General features: G+C 36.4%; 1 protein-coding gene and 1 pseudogene across 1 annotated transcript; both read left to right on the top strand.

Moving 5' to 3' along the window:
- The window catches only part of LOC113063106 (protein enabled homolog), a 56,830-nt pseudogene extending 52,664 nt beyond the window's left edge, over positions 1-4,166 (top strand).
- Positions 4,167-5,374: 1,208 nt separating this feature from the next.
- LOC113063105 (lamin-B receptor-like) lies at positions 5,375-15,689 on the top strand. Its single transcript, XM_026233281.1, has 14 exons — positions 5,375-5,513; positions 8,959-9,133; positions 9,430-9,612; positions 9,808-9,885; positions 10,524-10,704; positions 10,929-11,125; positions 12,515-12,569; positions 12,735-12,929; positions 13,242-13,345; positions 13,557-13,682; positions 13,772-13,940; positions 14,075-14,155; positions 14,237-14,359; positions 14,437-15,689. Exons 2-14 carry the CDS (start codon positions 8,969-8,971, stop codon positions 14,595-14,597), a joined length of 1,818 nt encoding a protein of 605 aa, XP_026089066.1. The 5' UTR covers positions 5,375-5,513; positions 8,959-8,968; the 3' UTR covers positions 14,598-15,689.
- The last annotated feature ends 376 nt before the right edge of the window (positions 15,690-16,065 follow it).

Raw genomic sequence — 16,065 nt, 5'->3', positions numbered from 1 at the left:
TTGCTGTGCTTTGAAATGTTTTTCTTTTGGGTCTGCAAAAGTGTTGGTTTCGATGAATGTGCCCGCTCCTCTCAAGGAAATACAATTCTTATGGTGTTCATGTACATTTCACCCAGTTCTGCATATATATCTGGATGTGTGTATTTCCTTTGCAGTACAAGGTTTCCAACTACCAGAAATCTTAAAATGCCCTGCATTCTCCTCCCTCATCTTGAAATGATTCCTTGTTAATGCTGTGCATATCACCAATTGTGATTGAATAGTGTAGATTTGCACAGCATCTGAAATGACGGTTAAAGCGTGTTTCTAAACTTCTGTCTTGCATCTTGCCTCTACAATGTTCATTTCTGTGACTAAAATAGCATTGCTTCACGCAAATTCTTTTCTCTTTAGACCAAGGTCTACACCAACTCCTACCGGATCCATAAGTGCCAATGGGGTGCCAACAGAAGCTCTCGACTATGACAGATTGAAACAGGTACTTCTCAAAATTTGAGAAGAACTGAAACTCATTTAAACTTTTAGCCCTTCAGGGTTTGATAAGAGGGGCTGTACACTTCCTCAATAGGTTGGCAAAGTGTTACCAAAGCTAGTGGCACAATTACTCATTTTTCCTCATTTGAAAAAACCTGCTTGATATTACAGCACTTCCTAAAAAACGGAGGGAGAAATACTGGTTGACAGTGTACAGTTATGCTTTTGTGGGCGTGTACATTTATAGACCTCTCTACAAAGGCAATACCTCCCTTCTGTATGAATGAGCATGTTAGATATGAAAGGCATATGTAAGAGTCTTACTTATCTATAAGAACACTGTTACTCAAGTCACTCAGCTCTGTCTGCTTTGTTCAGAGAATGTTTTTAGTGTCGAAGAGCTACTTACAGTATATCAGCAGTAATTGTGACTGAGTGTTGTTATTACATGCATCTACTTACCTGGTGATCTTTTCATTTAACGGTCAAGGCCAACTGCATTTAAGATAACAGCTTCTATTAAGAACTCGTAGCATAGTTTTTTTTTCTTGCCACAGTATCATGGTAGCTCATTTCTCTTCTCAAGTTCATATATTCTTATTGAATATGTAATCTTACTGACATGAAAACAGTTCAGTGACATGCACATGCAACTTAAGTTGCTTGGCTCCTTTTGATTTGTGGAGTATTTTAAATAATATTCTAGTCTAATTACACATGTATTGCTTTGCTTTTTAGGACATTCTAGAGGAGATGAGGAAAGAACTATCGAAGCTTAAAGAAGAACTTATTGATGGTAACATGTTTTTGCATTGTATTGGCATTATATATGATGCACATTTTGCATTTTAAATCAATAGGAACATGAAAATACTTGACACTAAAAGTCAATGGTTTGGACACATTTGACTGAATTTGTTTTTTATGATCCTGAAAACATTTTTGATCTAAAAGCTTATGCTTGAATTCTTGATGATGTTTATAATAAAAAAAAAAGAAATACTTAATTTATTTCGCTAATATCCAAAGTGGTGGCTAATAATAATGAATTATTACAAATATTAATAATTTATTATGTGTTTTCCATTTTTATTTATTTTAAACAAATAAAAGTGTCTTTACAAGCCTTTAATTACAAATAAATTAGTTTGAATGGGCAATAACAAGTGACAAGTGTTCAGCATACAAAGGATGCATAATATTTAATATTTTAAATATGAGATTAATTTGTTTTTGGTCAGTGCATGATTCCCATATCATCTTTTTGTATTCTTTTATAGTTTTAATATCTCCACTATTATATTAGAATATATTAAACCATTATAATGAACGAGTATGTGTCTAAACCTTTTACTGTTAGTGTGCTGCTAGAGGACTGTTTCTAATTCTTCTGTTGATTTTGTGTTTTCAGCAATCAGGGAGGAGTTGGGCAAGTCAAACTCTGCGTAGGAGGATGAGATGCACCTGTATTTTTTTTATCCACAATCTGTCACTTCAGAGGTCAGCTTCAGTTTAAGACACTATCTCAAAAGCAATGAAAATGGAGAATTACAGTTTTAACCAGTGGTGATCACAATAACCATGATAATTCGGAGGATCTACGATGAAGTTTTGAGCATCAAAAATGGGGCATAAGAGGCGTAACGGTGAGAGGATAACCAGATGCCTCAAAGCAACGCCATACACCAAAAGCCCCGTCTTGAAGGGGGTCAAGACACAGTCTTAAGGAAGTGACTGTCAGTATGCAATGGATGACTCTTTACTGTGGAAAGAAAAAAGACACTGAATTACATACTGTATTAACCATCGAAGAGTGAAATTGTAAAACAAGCAGATGACATTCATTTTACTGCACATTGTTTAGCAAAGGGCAGGCTTTGTTTATGAATTTAAAAAGGTGGTGGTGGTGAAGTTACATTAAGTTGGCCTTGTATAAAGCAAAACCTTGAATCTGGCCAACCAAATGACTATGGTCTATTGCTGCAGGACTCTAAAGCTTGTCTTCCTACTATTTTAACCAGAATATATACATTAAAATGACAACAAAATAAACATTATACCTGCAAGTCATTCAGTCAACCTGTTCTAATGTACGCCATGACCACATCAGGTAGCTTACTTGCTCTTTTGGATGGTTTTCGTTATTATTCTCTTTTCAAAAGTGAATGCTCGACAGGCTGTCTCCAATTAATCACTGTTATCTGTATACCTTCATCTTGTGTGTTCGCTAAGTGTTCAGAAAGATCACGAAGGACAATGCCTTTCTACTGTATGTCATTGTAGCTCTCTACCAAAATCCTCTCAGCCAATCGAAGTTAAGGTTGACGTCAGCGTCAGCTCAGACCATATCTGTAGATAGTGCTAACCAGAAATACTATGAACTTTTTATTCACCGTAGGCTCTTTTCGTATTTCTTTTTCGATTTCAGTGCATGTCTTCTTATGATTGGTAAGGGAAAAATGGTTGCCACGAAAAATAATTGAATTTTCCGTTCATAAGCAATAAGTGTAGCATTGTTACGCAAATTTCTCTCTCTCTGTCCTTTAATCATCCACTCTGCCCTCAAACTGTGGTTGAATTATATTTTCCATACACGTTCTCAAAATGCAGTTTGCAATGGACAGCTCTTTATAGCCATAATACATTTGCAGCGGTTTGACATTTTACTAATTTTACCTTACTTTGGGATTCAAAGATGCGAAAGATCATGTATGGCTACTTTATTCATTTTGCATGGGGTGTTTACCAACGAAAAAAAGTCAGGAATATCTTATCGAGGGCCTAGACACACATAACATCATCTTGAATGGTTTTGGGATTTTTTTTTTTTTTTTCTGCAAGCATTTATCGTTTATCCTCTTTCTGCACACTGGAAAGCACTTGGCTCTTGTTTTTTTAAGAGGGGCTTTATCTTCCAAACACGATTTTGTTAGGGAACTATATTGGGAAGTATGCCTTTTAAGACCCGAAATCTTTTGAACAAACATGAAGTGTGATTTATAGGCTGTGCGAATTTTGAGGAGAATAACTGAGAACATGAATTTGTGACGTTCTTTCTGAACAGGTTTTTCCCTCTGTTATCCATTTCCTCCCGCTATGCTCACTCATCAATCCTTTCATTTCTTTTCACTTCCAAACCATCACTCAAAATGATCTCTCAAGGAATCAGAAAGTTTGTATAGAGTGTTTACAGCATTGATTGCACTTTAAAAACCCGTAGAAGTTCAAATGATTCTATTGCCGACAAGACTGCCGTCATTTTGTGATCGGCACTATCACCAAAGCTAAACGGTAATCTATAGAACGTCACAATCTCCTGATCCACCTTTGTTTTGACAATAAATAACTATTGTTGATTGGTCTTTGTTAAGCAGGTAAAATGTATTGATCAGGGTTGATTCATTCCTGGATAAACCTGTTTGTGATCTTCATGGTTCGTGCCTTGTTCGGAAATTGCATTTGATGTGTCAAAAATTTAAATGCGTATATATAGAGAGTATTAATTTAGGGCCCTCCATAACTTTATTCATTTGCTTTGCATTTTGCTTTAGTGACACTTTTACGATCTTTGTTTAAAATAAATTTCTGTTCTATCGTTCATGTTGTACCATACTGTTTTCATGTTAATTAAAAGTTTCTTACATGCTAACAATGTTTTGTTTGAGCCAATTAAATAAAAATTGCAATACATTGCTGTTTGCATTTATTTCAGCATTTAAATGTGCAAATGACTTAAAACTGATTACTTGAGAACTCACGTATGATTACCAAACTGTGTTTTGCTTTTAAAGTAACATAATCTGGATGGTTCTAATCACTATATTAATGCATTTTTATTCATATCTACTCAGTCCTGAGTATTTGACTTTGGAAATGACAAATGTACACCTTGTTCAGCATGTCATCACTCCTCTGTAACAAATGCTGCTACTTTTCTGTATGCTGCTGCATGGTTCAACTGTGGCAAACCGGAAGAACGCAGGACTGATCTAACACTGAAACTAAATATGAGCATTACACAAACAGCTACTGAACACTACTCTTCTTAAACAATCCTACTGGGTTGAGAAGCAGCTACTAGAGTATGAGCAGTTCAAGCATCAAGATGCACAGTTCTTGACACCTCCAGGATTTAGCATGTAAGGCATTGCTAGCATTCAGCTGAGGTCAAATGCAGCAGTGCAACTTTGCAAAAACGGAAACAGAGTTGAACTACATCTACTGTGCACCTACTCTTCAGCATACACAAACCTGGTTTGTGATGAAAAAGTTTGATTGGTTGACATTGCAAATATTGTTTTATATATATATATATATATATATATATATATATATATATATATATATATATATATACTTATTATTATAAATAGGATTGCTATTAAACATCAAATATATAAATCTATACAATTTACTAATAAATCAACATTTCAAGAAACCTGTGGTTAAGAGTATATTTCTGAACCGCAATCAGTCTGTAAAAATTATAGACCGTAAAAATGAATCCAGAAAAATAAAAAAATAAAAACGTTTGGTTCCAGTGATGAGTTTATGTATTTTAAAAACATTAACTTTACCCTTCACTGCACACTTCTTATAAAATACACAAGTTATAAACGGTTAATTAAAAATCATGTTGACCCTTTCTATGCTCCGATCCATTATTAACCAACTATAATTGCCCTTTTCAAAAAACTTTTCGCGTTTCGAAGCACATCGGCTGTCTATCCACTCTTTCCTCATATCGCACTGACTGACCCTCCATTTTGTAAAAACCCGATGTTAGGGCTCAAATGCCTCGCCTCCAATCAACGTTCACGTAAACCCCACCGCCGTCCAATCAGAAAATTCAAAAATTTAAAAACGGGATATCCTAGCCAATCAGAGAGCTTCCCGCCCTCAAGGACTCTGGTAGGTTGAGCGGTCACAGAGGGAGGAACGAATTCAGAGCGGGGACCAGTGTTTTAAAACAATTTTCTTTATTTTATGAAGTCCTGCGGATAAACTTTGGATTTTTAAGATATTAAGATAGCCTGAAGGTAAGAAATCATAATCAGTTCACTTTGCATGTTTGTTTTTGTATGAGAATGGCTTTATTGTGACTGCGTAGTTAACGGTACAGAACTAACGTTAGATCAGCGTTCAGCCCGTCCGCAACTCAGCGTTTATGAAGTAACGTTAATTTATTGCTTTTAACGGTCTCTAGTTCTATCTGTAATATAATATTTTGTAGAAACACGTCAAAATCTTTATTAAACTTTAACTGTTTAGCGTTGTTTTGGTATTCGACTTGAATTAATAACCCGATTTCCAGCCGGCTCTTTATACAGGAAACTTGGGCTCGGCGCGCGTTTATTGTTCGCTAACAGCTCCACTGTTTTACCTGACGAATTCCGCATTCGTTTTTTTTGTGTTAATGTAATCATCTACATCGGACCTTTCGGTTTCATTGTCTTGTATGTGCACTCTTGCGCAAAATAGTCACGTTTAATAGTTACTTGACTCTGTGGTTTGGCAGAACGTTTGTGTTTAATACACTGACTATTCATTCATTCTAACTGTTGATTTCTGCATCCGTTGTTTATGAAGTTATGAACTGATTTACTGCTGCTGTTTACGAGTCTCTCGCATGCGGACTGACAATGGTTTGAATACATGACGTTTTCCCTCCATGCCTGTCATTTTATTTTTTATTTTTTGCTGCGTTAAAGGAACAGCATGTGAATCTGCTTTGGGTGACTTTGCATCACATGGAAGTAACGTTAACCTTACAATGAGTCACCATAACAGTTTACTTTATCACATTTTTATTAAATATTCCAGAGTTTATATTCAGTCCGCCATAGCGAAGTTATTCTGTTTCGCTGACTTGTTAATTTAAAATCACTTAATGTGGTCAGTGTTTGAAATACTGATGTTTTAAAAAGTAAAACCAGACTATCTGTCGTGAGTTTGAATAGATGTTCGTAGTGATAGTAAAGCGCGCGTGTCGTCGTGTGCCCCCTCAGATGCACAACAAAAGCACTCGACTCCGCCCACGCACAATCACTCAGTTTAAATCTTTTGCTCGATAGTTTCAGTTCATCTCTCTTGAAACACATAGGATCTCAGCAGTGCATCTCAGTATTGTGTGTGTGTGTGTCTGTGATCTGGTTCAGGAATGTGTTTCATTGGATTATGTGGTTTTAGGGTAGAAGACTTGTTTTTATGAGCAGTACTTAACATATGGTTTTAATATGAACATGTGGGTGTTTCCTATAATGGAGAGTGTGTGAGCAGAAGTGCTGGGGGTGGCAGGTCTTTACAACAGAATTAATTTGAAATTATTCTTAAACATTATTATTATTATTATTATTATTATTATTATTATTATTTATCAGTATCAAGCATTACTGTATTTCATTGGATGAAAAGTTACAGATTTTGTTGAAATGTCTAAAAAGTGATATCCAGAAACATTTGTATTATTTTGACACTAAAACCCACTTGTTTTAATGAATGTCTGTAAAAAGCTGAGTAATTATTCAAACAATACAGTTGATAAGTAATTAGATTGATGGATAGATGGTCTCATCGGCCAGAAGTTGTTGATACCAGTGATAGTAGAATCCCTCTCATACAGGCAGGCCATTGAGAGCTCAACAATAGTGCTGAATACATTTTGGGTGGGTAATTCAGACCCATCAGCACTCCCGAGGTAGCAGCTGACATCATCACTTCACTGTCATCAGGCCATGTGCAGCTACCCTCGTGTTTCCCTCATGGGTTCAACATTGAACGTGTTCTTATCTTTAAGATAGATTTCCGGTTTTGTTTTGAAGGGTCAAGCAACTGTTCATGTGCATTAAGTATAAAGGTGAAGTGTGTGTTGTTCCATGTAAAAATACTTATATTTCAGCGTAATATGAAGAGACAACTGTAAGTTATTCATAGGTTAATTGACCCAAAAAGTATAAACAATGGCACTACCAAATCTCTGTTGGAGCATCTCAGGTTCCCAACATGAGGTTTGTAGTTTGTCTTTGTTTTTTTAGTGGAAGACCTACTTTTTGTCTTGGTAAAACCTGTCTGAGTGCTTGAACCAGTTGTAAAAATGGTGATGCGAAATTTTTTTTTTTTCTAGATGCAATCAGTTATTTACATAATAAAATAAATGATTCAGCATTATAATTCCCCCCAATCTGGACTGTTACTGATGTTCACTCTTTTACACAACTCCGTTCTGTGCTCTGTGACTGGAAAGAGGCAGAAGTGATTTGCTGTATGTAACAAAACATTTATCATTTTGCAGTATGTTTATAAATGGTAATTTTTTCCCCCAAATCATAATAAATGTCATCTTTCACATCAAATTTTTGAACTACAAACAAGCATGAAAAGTGTTAAAAAAATTACAAACATATCGTAAATATGCGAGACCCATGGACAGGTAAAGAAAGGAGTTTGGTAAATAATCAATATCTAACCCGTTGAAAAATTATTTAATGTTATCCACATTATATTTCATCTGCAGCAACACTATGAACTTTATAATGATACATTTGGTCAATAACTTTTAAAGTCGTCATCTCAGAGCTGAGATCTTGGCATGATAAACCCTTAAATGGCCGGTCAATGTGTATCTTTATTTCTCTCCAATATGGTAGGAAATTAAATTAAATGAAATCTGGATAATGCTAACTTTGACAAGATGATTTACAGTGCAGTTTAAATTGTGACAGGATGCATGTAACTAAGCGACAGAGCGTCCATTAAAGACACAGTTATATGTCTAAGTAGTATGTCCCAAAGCTTGCTTACTGTTCTATTCAAAAGTATGTGCCTCTTCCTCACAAAATGAGTACATAATTTAAGGGCATAAATTAAGTAGGTGAATTGGGACGCAGCAACGGTCTATGAATGGATTTCTGAATTTGACTCAGTTTGTTGGATTCATTCAGTAAAACACCACTGTGTTGTTCAGAGACACACAACAGTTTTGGCACGACATAAAAACATCTGAATGCAATAAAATCAGAATCATTTTGTTCGCCAGGTTTCAATAGTTGTTGTTGTTTTAATCAGTCTCTCTGTCTTTCAGGCAAATAAAATTCTCTCTCACTTGCCCCTTTAAAAAGTCTACTTGTCCCAGCCAAGCATTAATCGAGCCCTGTTCCCTCACGGGTTACTTTGGCACCCAGCTTATTACAAACTGCAAACTTTGTGTCTTCTTCAATCACAGTGAAGAACTTCCATGCAGAAGACATGTTTACATGCAGATGTGAGTGTATGTGTGATGTCAAATAGACCAGCTTGAAATCGGTGGACTGGCCGGCCGTTCACCAGTCCAGGCCACTCATGCAGAAAATCGGCTAATTCCGGTCCCTGGCGGTCGATCGGTCCATCTCTAGAACTCAGTCATATCATTGTACTTTTAGTGGGGAGAAAACCTGTTGAATTGGTTGTAATTCAGGTATCTTTTATCTTGTGTTAATTATTTTGTAGGAAAACGAGGATGCCGACTGCAAGGTTTCAGATTGGAGATACGGTAATGGGCCGCTGGCCTGGCAGTAACCTTTATTATGAGGTCAAGGTGCTGAGTTATGACAACAAGACTCTGCTCTACACCGTCATCTACAAAGATGGTACTGAACTGGAGCTGAAGGAATCTGACATCACGGTATGAATGAATTGAGAATAATTCAAAGAGCATCATCTGCTTCACTGGAAGAAAGATCACCTGACTGTCTGTACAAATGATTTCACATGATCAGTGACACACATTTACGTATTTGATCAGTGACCTAGAAATTGTGCAGAATATTTGTATTAGTTTATGTCATAGTATTTCTTCAAATGTTTCAAAATCCTAAAAATCCTGTAAACTCACAGGTTTTAAAACCAGTTATATAGATATTTAATTGAACAACAGTATTAACTTGCAGTTTCTTGTGGATATTGTTTTCTTTGTTGCAGAGCCTGACAGTATTTAAGCAAGGTGGACGCTCTCGGTCCAGATCCCGCTCTCGCTCACCGGGACGCCCGCGTCGCAGTCGTTCCCGTTCTCCAGCTAGGACACCCCGCCGATCTTCCTCTCGAACCACAGATGTGCGCAAGGAAAAACTCAAAGAAGTGCTGGAGGTCCGCCTCACCCCGGTGGTAAGGAGACTTGTTTGCTAGGACAGAACAAACACAAACGCTCTACATTTAGGTCTTTCTCTCTTGTATTTGTTGATTACAAGTATAGGAGTTGAATCTAATTTAAAGCAGTTAACTCAACCATTTTAATGCTGTTATCTCATTTACTTTCCTCCTGGGTTCACCTCACATGTCCTTGACTATCATCTGTTTCAGCCGCTGACACACGAGAACAATAGCAACAGCAGACATGAGAAGAAAGAGGAAAATAATACAGCTTCCGCTGTCACTGAGGTATGAATACATCATGGATTCATGTTTCATTAATGTCTTAATCACTAGCAACAATAGAACCTCCTTAATGTTTCCTGTCAGATATGTTAGAAATTGCTCTAGTGAAGGCTGGAATGTCATGATGCATGCATGTTGTGCCTCTCATGTGTGACAGGATCCCATTTAGTTGTGCACACAAAGCTAAAGCTGACTGTGGGCTTGGTTTAATCACATCCTCATACTTTTCAGCATGTTTCTCCTCATGGGACAATTGAATGGACTTTACAAAGCATGACCAGACTGCTTTAGCCTTACACTAGCATGACTGTGAAATCCTAATGATTCTTTTCTTGACTCATGGCAAGATTGATTGCCACTGAAACTTTGTGATTAAGCATGATACAACATATAAAAACACTTTTTTTTTTTTTTTTGTATTCATAAAAAAAAACAAAAAAAATCAATGTAACATGATCCTTCAGAAATCATCCTAATATTTGGTGTTCAAGAAACATTTCTTGTTCTAAATGTTGAAAGAAGCTGTGTTTTTTGTTTATTGAAATATTTTGTAAAATAAATGTCTTTACTGTGACTTTTGACAAATTCAATGAATAAAGTGTTCATATTTAGTGTGCTCTCTTATTGTAATGTTCTAACAGGAGAAGACGGAGACTGAATCTGAGAATCAGGCTGGTGGGCGCTACAATCTACGTCACAGGAAGGACCAGGGTGATGGCAAGACAGTTGAGTTGGAGCAAAAGACAGAGACGGCGGTATTATCGCAAACTAAACCACCCACTGCCATCAAAACAACTGATCTGGAGTTCGGAGGAAGAGTTGGTGAGTCTCTGCAATTTAATGTGACTTTGTACTGTATTCACAGCACAGAACATTAACGTGAATAATTTTGCTACAAATAAATTGTAAAAAAAAAAAAATGCACAATTGTAAGTCTGCAGGAAAATTATTGTCAGAAATTGATTATTTCTGTGCATTTCAATCTGAATAGCTTTCTCCATGATATTTATTGGAATGAAATGCTTCTATTTCCCCTTGTCTTTCAGGTGTGTTCTTCCTGATGTTTCTGTTGCCTGTGGCTGTGTTGGCATTGCTCATTCTCTGTGGGCAGAAGGATGCTAGTCTCCAGAGCTTCCCTCTTGAGCTCCCTGCCCTTCAGTCTCTCTGGGACTGGCAGGTTTTTGGCATCGTCCTGCTCTGGCTTCTCTTCCAGGCTGTTCTCTCCCTGCTCCCTTTCGGAAAGGTACTGTCCACCAATCACATGACTCCCTGTGACCCAGGATTAGGCACATGACTACATAACTCTATGGCTCTTATTTCTGCTTTGCCTGTTAGTTGTAGTAAAGCAGGCTAGATTAGATTAGTCACTGTTGGTGGCATGATGATATAGAGCCTTGCTGGAAAATATCTGGTTTAGTTTTCCAGCCTCTTAAGGGTAATTAAGATAGGATCTGAAAATTGTAGTGTGTTTCCATGAGTTGAAATAGATTATGATGGTTGGTGATGGGTTTTTGTTAAACGTTTGCCAAAATCATCACAATTAAAAGAACCAAAGACTTAGGCTGCATTTACACTGCAGGTCTTGATGCCCAAATCCGATTTTCTGACTATATCCGATTTTTTTTGACGACCTGCTTACATCATCTTTTAAAAGTGTCCCGTATCCGATTTTTGCATTTACACTATACACTGCTGAAACTACCAAACGTAGACGTTCTGACCCGGAAAAATAATTAAAACTACGATTATATTTATTTTTCTACGATATATATTGCGATATGAAATCTAATCAAATTTTTTTATTTCTGTAACAACCCTGCATTTTTGCTCCATCTCTTCGCCCCAAAGACTGAAAAGACATGAAACCTTGGCATTGCTCCACTGTGTGTATCCTTCGTCCTCCATCACGCCTATAATATGTCATGTGATCTCAGTTGGCGGTGTCCACCTGAGTTGAAGTCACTTTTTAATGACGTACGGCTCGCATTTACCGATTTGCATTTATCCGATTTGTCTACTTACATGGCACACGCAAATGCACGTATCCGATTCATATCCGATTTATTACCACATATGAATGAGGCCTGAATCCGATCTGAGAACATCAGAATCCATGCGGTTTTTTCCTGCTTACACGTACACCGGTCACATCCGATCTGTGCCACATGAGAGCAAATAATCGGATTCCAGTTTCACAGTTTTGAGTTGAATTACTGAAATAAATGAACTTTTCCATGACAGTCTAATTTATTGAGATGCACCTGTATTTTGAATTAGTTTTTGTTATTTTCATTTTAGATTTGTAATTGTATGTGCCTTTGTCATTTTTAGTTTATATTTAGCTTTATATAGCTTTCTATTTAGCCTTGTTTTTATTTAAGTTATTTTAGTACTTCATGAGTATATAGTAAGTATGTTATAATAATTAGTTCTTATTTACTTAGTATTAAATTTGAGTTAATTGCCAATGCAATCTTTATAAGAATTGTTTGTAAATCAAGTTTTGTCGCCATTTTTTTTTTTTTTTTTTTTTTTTTTTTTAAGCTTTGAGTTAACAAAATTAGTAGTTTTAGTTAATAAGAACAGTGGTTAATGTTCACATATAAATCATTCATCTCTCTCCACTCTACAGCTCGTTGAAGGAATGCCTCTCAAGAATGGGAAAACTTTGAAATACAGGATTAACGGTTAGTCTTCAAAATGTTGATGCATTTTATGTTGTCATTTCTAATGTCATAATCTAAATGACTCCTGCTTAAAAAGAGGCATTTTTACGTTCGGTTTTTAAAATGTTACTGCTCAGGTATTTGTGAGTGAACTGTTTAGTGATCTCTGATTGTGTTCTGCATCAGGTGTCTATGCACTTCTCCTCACGGCTGTGGCAGTAGGTGTGGCCGTGTATCAGGAAGTGGATCTCAGCTACATCCATGCGCACTTCCTGCAGTTCTACACCTCGGCTCTGCTCATTGTAACTCTTCTTAGCGTCTACCTTTTTGTCCGCTCTCGCTGGGCGTCTCAAGATGAGCTCGCTCCTGGAGGCAACTCTGGTATGATGCTTGGTGACAAATCAGGCTGCATTGACTGTATTCTCAATTTAGCTCTGGATATTTTTATTTCAATGGCTTTTAAAGTGACTAATCCCCATTAGTGACTACCATTTATACGATTATCCAGACAGAGTTCTCATATAGTTCAAAGTACTTTTTGCAGTTCTAGTTGGAATAGAGCAATCACAGTTGTTTATAATTACTTAAGCCTTCTGACAAATCATTTTATAAAGATTGCAAGGGAGATTTTCCATGTATGTTGGGTTGAGTTAATAGATTTAAAAGACTCTACTTGTTCTTTTATTCCTTTAGGCTACGTTATCTATGACTTCTTCATGGGCAGAGAATTAAATCCCCGCATCAAGAACTTCGATATCAAGTTCTTCTGTGAAATGCGTCCAGGCCTGTTGGGTTGGGTGAGTTTTTTTTTTTTTTTTTTTTTTTTACTGTTTTTAATTTTCTCTTGTGATGGTTTATTTTGGTTAGAATAATGTTCTAATTGCTCCCTCTTGTGGTCGAATGTATAGTCAAATTTGCAATTTGCAGGATGGAGTCAGTAACACTCATGTGATTCCTTAGTGTGCTAGGTTAGTTTTGAAGAAACATACTCATTGCTTGTTTCCATAGGTATTGATTAACTTTGCAATGTTGCAAGCTGAAATGAAGCACCAGAATTTAGAGAATCCCTCTCCAGCGATGCTCCTGGTCAACATCTTCCAGCTCCTGTGGGTGGTTGATGGCTTTTGGCATGAGGTACAACAACAGCAGTTTTACAAATCAAACAGTTATTTCTTAATGCAGTGTGGAAACCCTAAACTGATATCAAAATCACTGTATTTCAGGAGAAACTTCTGACCATGATGGATATAGTGTATGATGGCTTCGGATTTATGTTGACATTCGGAGATCTGGCTTTTGTTCCCTTCACATTCACCTGTCAAGCGTACTATCTAGTCAGCCATCCCAGTGAACTCTCTGTATTCTGGATCATTACTCTCATCACCATGAATGGTCAGCTTCTGCCATGTTTTTTTTAATCAACTACACTAGAAAGATGCTAATATAACTTTTACAGAACACAATATCAATATGCTCTGATTTTAAACGTCTTAAAGTCGTTTTAAAGTCTTTAACTTCTCTCACAGGAGTTGGATACTATATTTTCCGGAAAGCCAACTCTCAAAAGTTCGTCTTCAGAAAAAACCCTTCTGACCCGGCAGTGTCTCGTGAGTGTTTTGAAACCCATTTACCAAACAGACATAAAATGTTAAAGTTGTAGCTTTAAATTGTCTTTTAAATCTTATCAGACCTGAAAACCATTCCTACTGCAACTGGAAAGAGTCTTATTGTGTCTGGCCTCTGGGGGTGGCTCCGTCATCCTAATTACCTGGGTGACATCTTCATGGGTTTGGCTTGGTCTCTGCCGTGCGGTAAGTGTTTGACTTCATTTCAGTTCTCCTTTCAGATGGAGTGAAATCTTGCATTTGATTCCTGATCTTTCCTGTAGGATTCAACCATTTGATCCCGTACTTCTACCTGATCTACTTGATCACTCTACTGGTGCACCGTAATGCACGGGATGACCGTCAGTGCAGAAAAAAGTATGGCTCTGCGTGGGAAGAGTACTGCAAAGCTGTCCCGTACCGCATCTTCCCAGGGATATACTAAGGACTCCCAGACTCAGTCTGTTTACAGACACTCGGGGCAAATAAAACTTTCCTCAGGAAGACCTGGTTAAACATCAGACATGGGAATGAGTTGTTAGCAGCTTGGCAGCTTTTTTTAAATCTTTGACCTTTTTGAAATTGAACATCACATTTATACCAAATTTTCTGCCTTGTAACAAAACGTTTACAGATAGTGGATACTGCCCCCTTTTTTATTTAGAGTTTGTTCTCTTAAAGATGTATATTGTTGTACAGATGTTTTTTTTTTAATAACTCCGAAGACTTTTTGCAGGATCCGTAACTTTTAATCTCATCTACACATTTTAAGATCTGCTTGGCTATTTACTATTGGCTTTTTGTAATGACAATTTGTGGAATGTGTTTGTATATTGTGTATGATGGGATTTTTTTTATTTTTATATATGTATAGTAAGAAAATATGTAATGTTCTTTCTCAGGACCAGCAATTTGTGAAAAAAAACAAAACTAAACACAAAACGATATTTTCTTAATTTCTGTACATATTTAATATACATTTTTAGGTCTGGTTCACATTTTAGGCATTATGCACTGTTGAACAACTTTCTTTTATCCAAAGTTCACAAAATTTGGCTTTGCTACCTCAGATTTTTCCAATTGAAAACAATGTAAAAATTAGTTTTGTTTTTAGTCAGTTATTGGAAACTAGTTTTCAGGCTCTATGTGAAGTATTTTACAAAATCATAATTGTGTGTTGTGAACAGAAACTTTGAGCTATGAACTTCAATCTTGTAAAAGGTAGCATCACTTTACCTTTTCATTAAGGTTTTAATTTAAAACGTCAGTGCTCAACTGTGAATGTAATGTAAGGCTTTTCTTAACTTCTCTTTTAATCACTTGTGGGCATAACATTTGTCCTAATGAGAGTTTGAAGTAAGTATTTATAGCTAAGATGAGCTTTTACTTTATCGCAGTGAATAGAAGCATTGTACAATGTTATTATTTATCTGGTTAAATGAGTGTTCACTTTTGTTAAATTTTGTTATCTGATGAGTAATTTCTGTAAAAATCCAATGTTGAAGTACCCATTATTAATTAAACTACTCTAGACAAACCGTCTGCCACATCTTGCCACAAAATGAAATGTACCAATTATATATATATATATATATATATATATATATATTGTTGTTGGTTTTTTTTTTTTTTTTTTTTGGTAGATATTTAAAGTTGCATTCATTTTGACTGTTGAGCCTAAATTCCTAAAGCTTATACACCTGAAAACTTTTTGGGCAATGTTGCCGCCAACGGGCAACCTGATGGGATGGGGCCGACTAATGATCTAAAGTATCCAGAAAGACATTTGTTATCCACTCTCAATGTGAAAGTGCCCAAGCTATATTGCTCAACAAAAAAAAGCTGCCCCGTGTATCATCAGCCTAAGTCAATTGTTTACCATCCTCTTTTTCTTCCATTACATTATCCCTTTT

This window comes from Carassius auratus, chromosome 45 (assembly GCF_003368295.1).
Source record: "Carassius auratus strain Wakin chromosome 45, ASM336829v1, whole genome shotgun sequence".
Classification (NCBI taxonomy): Eukaryota; Metazoa; Chordata; class Actinopteri; order Cypriniformes; family Cyprinidae; genus Carassius; species Carassius auratus.
Note: the sequence above shows the minus strand (reverse complement) of the source record. Positions and strands in the feature narration are given on the sequence as shown.